The following is a 6204-nucleotide window of genomic DNA, read 5'->3' as shown; positions in this document are numbered from 1 at the left end:
CCCCCCATGACCCTGGTGAGGATTAAGTGGTGTATAGATGATGGATGGATGGATGAGTTTAGTGCCCTCTAGTGACACAACGCTGCAAAGCTTCATGTTCCAACAGGGTTTTTCTTCCTCTCTTGTGATCTCAGGGGAGCTCCACTACCAGGCTCAGTCTCCCGATGAAGGCGCTCTGGTGACGGCAGCGAGAAACTTTGGTTTTGTGTTCCGCTCGCGAACACCAGAAACCGTCACCCTCATGGAGATGGGCAGGAAGGTCATTTATGAACTCGTGGCTGTTCTGGACTTCAACAATGTGCGAAAGAGGATGTCAGTAATCGGTGAGAGAACGTGGTGACTGGATTTCCAGCTTCTTATCATCGTCGCAATCCTTCTTGAAAATGACGAGACTGTGATTCGCAGTGCGCAGCCCAGATGGGAAGCTACTTCTGCTGTGCAAAGGAGCAGACACCATCGTCTACGAACGGCTGCATCCCTCCTGTGACAACCTGATGAAAGTTACGACCAACCACCTCAACGTGAGTGATGCCATTTTTGTGCCATCATAAACCTACTTCAAAAAACCTCATGTGTTTGTAAATGCTTTAAATTGTTCAACCAAAATCAGGAGTATGCAGGCGACGGCCTCCGTACGCTGGTTCTGGCCTACAAGGACTTAGATAAGAGCTACCTGGAGGAGTGGAAGCAGCGCCACCATGAGGCCTGCACCGCCATCGACGGACGAGAGGAGAGACTTGATGAACTTTACGAAGAGATAGAGAAAGACCTGATGGTTAGTTCATCTGCTGGCAGTGGTTAGCAATAAAAGCAGGTTTTTTAAACACTAACCCTATAAGTCAACTTTCATCTGGGTTCTAGCTGCTGGGAGCGACCGCCGTGGAGGACAAGCTGCAAGACGGCGTCCCGCAGACCATCGAGCAACTGGCTAAAGCTGACATCAAAATCTGGGTGCTGACTGGAGATAAACAAGGTTTGTGCCATACGAGCTTGTCCTCCTGTTTTTCATGATAATCTCCATCCGGTGTGACAAGCTTCCCAGCTTCACGGGACGCGTTGAACTGTCATCAGAGCATCAGAGATCGTGAATGTTCGAAAGACTAATCGCACCACATTCATTGTGACCGTTGTCAATGTGGAACAGAGACGGCGGAGAACATCGGCTATTCATGCAACATGCTCAGAGAGGAGATGAAGGACGTGTTCATTGTGGCGGCCAACACGGCGGACGAAGTCAGAGAGGAGCTACAGTAAGTCACTCACAAGCTGCTGTCAGGGCTGCTGATGGCTGTGAATTCGTTGGTCATTTTTCAGCACAGACGTACTTAAAGAGCCCATGTTCCCTTTCCTTTAGCGAGTCATACAGCTGCTGTACATGGAAGGTCTGCAAAGTTTATACTGAAGGAGGTCATTTCACTGCCCCCTAAGGCTTCCTTAGCTCCTGCTCTTATGCAGGAAAAGTTCTGGCAGTCTAGTCAACGTGTCATAATGCAGTCAGTGGCTGCCATTTGTGAAATAAACGGTCCTTGATTCACAGAAGAAGAAGACAGCTGAGGTGAAAACTGTTGATTTTATCAGCTAAAACTCGCGACCATAATCCAGTGCTGATGTAAAAACAAAAAGGGAATCTTCTGAAAGTCAATTCCTGTAAAAGAATCTTAAATATGAGCATGTTTGCTGCATACATGACACAGTGAGGCGAAGGCTACATGTTCCATATAAACACCAGCATCCTCAGCAGATGCTGGTCCATGAAACCGAAGACATGTAGCGCTACAGCAGTTAGCTCCCAAACAGGGGATACATTTGTCCATTTTATTGAGCCAAACTGTGACATAGCACTTGGTTTAGGTTGAACAGCATCAGAGCAGATAAACTCAGAGTTCATTCCGTTACATACAGCTTTGATTTGTGTATATGCAGCTTGTCAGAGGGTAGTTTTGCTATTGTACCGATACTCATTCAGAAGGAGAGGAGACTCCTGATGATCAGCAAAGGGCACGTTTGTTGACTGCCAATCAGAAAGGCAGGTTATAACTGAACTCAGTAAACTGTGATGTTCATGCTTCAGACCTGCTGGCTTCATTCTGGTTGTCTTATGGCAGCTAATGGCTTCATGGTCAATTTGCTTCCTGGATAAAATACAGTTCAGAGCTAAATACTGAGCCTTTCATTAAGACGTGCTAATCACTCCGCTGTCTTCCTGTTTTCAGGAATGCAAGAAGGAAAATGTGCCCAGACGCAGCAGAGACGCCACATGTGACCACATCTCGTGCTGGGTTGTTCTGGCTGCAGAAGACACAGACTGTGCAGGATGAGAAAGTGGACGGAGACTATGGCCTCGTTATCAACGGACACAGTTTGGTACGAAGGCTTTTTTCAGGCACACGACTATTTCTGGTCGCCTCTGAGTCAACAAGAACCTTTGTCCTCATTGTGCCTCCATGTCCTAAATTCAGAAAAGGTTCTGCTGGAAGCCTTGTTTGTTTATGACGACGTTTTACCTGGTTAGGGTCAAAACGTTTACAGTGGTGGTTGTTACATCGTGCAACTAGAGCACCAGCATTTTACAGGTCGATCCCTTCCTGCCTTTCCCCTTCAGGCCTTTGCTCTGGAGAAGGACATGCGGATGGAGCTGCTGAGGACGGCCTGCATGTGTCAGACGGTGATTTGCTGCAGGGTCACCCCTCTGCAGAAGGCCCAGGTGGTGGAGTTGGTCAAGAAATACAAGCAGGCCGTCACTCTTGCCATCGGGGACGGAGCCAACGATGTCAGCATGATCAAGGGTAACGATCACACGGCGGAGATGCAGAACCAAACTCCCGTTGGGCGTCTTAACTGACTCCTTCCTGTCCGTCCTCTAGCTGCTCATGTCGGTGTCGGTATCAGCGGTCACGAGGGGATGCAAGCAGTAATCTCCAGCGACTTCTCTTTTGCCCAGTTCCGTTACCTGCAGCGCCTCCTGCTGGTGCACGGCCGCTGGTCCTACCTGCGCATGTGCAAGTTCCTGCGATATTTTTTTTACAAGAACTTCACCTTCACCTTCGTGCATTTCTGGTACGCCTTCTTTTGCGGTTTCTCTGCACAGGTGAGAGACATCAGTTCAGATTTTTTCATATGTTATAAAACAGAACAAGCATTTACATACACTTGTAAAGAACATTTTATAGAAGTCTGAAGTTTCTAATGACTTCTGTGACTCTTAATTTCTCTGATGGCATCTTTGAATCTTTTACATCTTTGTCACAAAAAAAGCAATCATGCATTTTGGTTCTTTCCTAGATTTATTACAGCCCTTCTGGAAATATGACCAAAACTGCCGGCTCAAAAACACAGCAAAGCTAACATCTAGTTAAATGTCCTTTAGGCCATCTTCACCCCAGGTAGTGTCGTTCCCTTCTGGTCAAGCTTCTGGTTGACGAATTGATGCAGTTCAATGAAATTTGTCGACTTTGTGACACAGACTTGGTTCTTCATCACAGTCCACAGATTCTCGATGGGTTTCAGTCTGGACTTTGTAGTTTCAGTCTCATGAGTGCATCAAATGGGTCCTATTTTCATTATCTCAGAGGATCCAGCAGCTGTCATCAGCTGTAATCGTTCACAAGAAGTGAGGAGGCCGTGAGACAAGGACAGCTTTCTACATCAAGCTGCTGTGTGTTTCCTTTTCACGCAGCAGATTCTCATGAGATACGTGGTGTTTATGATGAAATGTAAGCTTTTGATCACGACTGTAAGGAACTCGTACAACTGTGGACATTTACTTGTTTAATGCAGTTATGATGTTTCCCTCTACTTATAGCGCGATGCTATTCCCATGTTCAGGAAATGATCGGAATAGCATTAAAATCATATAAAACGATGCAACACAGCACAAAGAGAACATGACTTAAAGCCACAACGTCGTTTAATGACTTGTACGTCTAACATATGAACTGCAGAAGACATCTCTACGGGCTCTTAGGATTTATTTTTTTCCATCCACCAGCTGTTGTAGGGCAGGCATGTTTACAATGTTAATGAGATGTTCCTAAATTGCACCAACATGTTTCCTGGTGATTTCGTTGTTCACAGACTGTGTACGACGAGTGGTTCATCACCTGCTACAACCTGGTCTACACAGCTCTTCCAGTCCTCGGCATGAGCCTCTTTGACCAGGTCTGCACGACGAGGACGTCCGTCATCGTTTTAACAGTATTCAGAAAGTCAAACCCAACGTTTTGTTGAGCTAACATCCTGTAACTTTTTCTCAATCCTGTTTCTGCAGGATGTAAATGATCGCTGGAGTTTCCGCTATCCTCAGCTCTACTCTCCGGGCCAACAGAATCTCTACTTCAACAAAAAGGTCTTTGTGCGCTGCATGATGCACAGCTGGTACAGCTCCCTGATCCTGTTCTTCATCCCCTGGGCCGCCATGCACGACACGGTCAGAGATGACGGCAAGGACATCGCCGACTATCAGTCGTTTGCTCTGCTGGCGCAGACCTGCCTGCTGGTTGTGGTTAGCGTGCAGGTGAAGAACAACAGCCCATTCATCTCCTTATGTCCCATTACAAACACTGATTTGCAGAATAATGCAGCATATCTCAGTATAAACTAGATGTACTGAACCCACACTGTGAATGAATCTGAGAAGCTCATTTTTAGTTATCCTGGCGAACACACTTTATGTTCCAGCTGTGTCTTGACACCTACTACTGGACGGCGGTGAACCAGTTCTTCATGTGGGGCAGCCTGGCCGCCTACTTTGCCGTCTCATTCACCATGTACAGCAACGGCATGTTCCTCATCTTCACCTCCGCGTTCCCCTTCGTTGGTGAGTGTCTTCAACCATTTGTAAAGGTTGCGGTAATAAAAAGTCAAGTCAGCAGAACACATTTTGGCTTCTTTCATCCATAAGATCACATGTTGCAGTCTGTAACAAGCCAACATCAGCACAAAGCAGGTGGGCTTTGACTCACCAACGTTCTGTTATTCTGCTTTAGCGTCTTCTTTTCAAGCCCCACTTCGTACACATTCCTGTGTAGCGACAAAGCCTTTTCCTTTGTGAGTCTGACTGCTGATCAGATGTTTTCTGGGGGGATTTCAGGCGTAGCAAGAAACTCTCTGAACCAGCCTAACGTGTGGCTGACCATATTCCTGGCTTCCCTCCTCTGCCTTCTCCCCGTGGTGGCGTTCCGCTTCATTCTCATACAGCTTCGTCCCACCATCAATGACAAGGTGAGGAGCTGCAGCGAGACAGACTATAAAATCCTCATGGTTCATGCTGACGCCTGTCGGAGGCAGCTGAACCCTGAGGACGTGAAATATTAACAGTATAGTGTCATGAATGGGTGCACATTGAACTCTTTCCCTGTTTGTCCCTGTAGCTGAGACATAAGGTGCAGATGGAGGCGCTGCCAGCACCTGCTCCTCGCCGCCCACCTCCTCGCCGCATCAGCACCCGGCGCTCGGGCTACGCCTTCTCCCACGCGCAGGGTTACGGCAATCTGGTAACGTCTAAAAACTTCCTGCGGCCCTTGAAGAAGCGAACGGCCCTGTTTGTACAAACCGACTCGCCCCTGGCTCAGAATGAGCCCCAGCACTATCGCTCCATCGCCGAGGAGCCGGAGGGCTCACAGAGCCCCTAGCTGAGGAGGTACGCAGGGACAAGAACACTGAATGTTTCTCAGCTTATTGGAGAGGATGCGCAGAGTAAAGTTCACCACCTGGATGGTCTCCAGGTCAAACTTTTACTCTTAAACTGAGTCAGTACTCAAACTGGTGGTGTTTTCTAGCAGATGAATGTCGGTGTCACTGTGAAAGTGTTCATATGAATATATACAGAATATGAAGCCTGAAAAAACACGCTTGTGGTTTCGCATGTTTTCGCTTAACAAGTACAACTTTCATATCCTGCAGCCAGCATCATGGCAGCGTGCTGCAGAAGGAGGTTTAGGTGTTTCTCTCCAGGTTTCAGTTCATTTCATCACGACTAAAGTCGGCTTGTGGATTCCCTTTAAGTAACTTATGAATGTTGCTGTCATGAGGGAGGGCAGACTGAGCCAGGATGGTATCAGCAATCATTTTTCAAATATGAGAGTCACGTCGTTTCACACAGTGCAGGTGGGTCGTACCGTTTGCTTTCTGCGTCTAATCTTCCACCAACACAGCCCACACACTTCATGTTTGTTCACATTAATTCTGTTCAGCTTTGTTGGAATA

At 47.3% G+C, this 6204-nt stretch overlaps 1 protein-coding gene across 1 annotated transcript in view; it reads left to right on the top strand.

Annotated features, from left to right (window-relative positions):
• Positions 1 to 5755, top strand: part of LOC103364854 (probable phospholipid-transporting ATPase ID) — a 13491-nt gene extending 7736 nt beyond the window's left edge. The window contains exons 15-27 of the mRNA XM_008292125.1: positions 63 to 323; positions 406 to 521; positions 611 to 775; positions 862 to 973; positions 1145 to 1250; positions 2214 to 2364; positions 2603 to 2786; positions 2865 to 3088; positions 4075 to 4158; positions 4268 to 4513; positions 4678 to 4816; positions 5090 to 5220; positions 5370 to 5755. Of these exons, the coding sequence (XP_008290347.1) occupies positions 63 to 323; positions 406 to 521; positions 611 to 775; positions 862 to 973; positions 1145 to 1250; positions 2214 to 2364; positions 2603 to 2786; positions 2865 to 3088; positions 4075 to 4158; positions 4268 to 4513; positions 4678 to 4816; positions 5090 to 5220; positions 5370 to 5630 (2180 nt within the window). The 3' untranslated portion in view covers positions 5631 to 5755. The remainder of the gene's footprint in view (positions 1 to 62; positions 324 to 405; positions 522 to 610; positions 776 to 861; positions 974 to 1144; positions 1251 to 2213; positions 2365 to 2602; positions 2787 to 2864; positions 3089 to 4074; positions 4159 to 4267; positions 4514 to 4677; positions 4817 to 5089; positions 5221 to 5369) is intronic.
• Positions 5756 to 6204: the final 449 nt, after the last annotated feature.

This window comes from Stegastes partitus, unplaced genomic scaffold (assembly GCF_000690725.1).
Source record: "Stegastes partitus isolate 25-593 unplaced genomic scaffold, Stegastes_partitus-1.0.2 Scaffold786, whole genome shotgun sequence".
NCBI classification, from domain to species: Eukaryota; Metazoa; Chordata; class Actinopteri; family Pomacentridae; genus Stegastes; species Stegastes partitus.
This window is presented reverse-complemented; position numbering and strand designations above follow the sequence as displayed.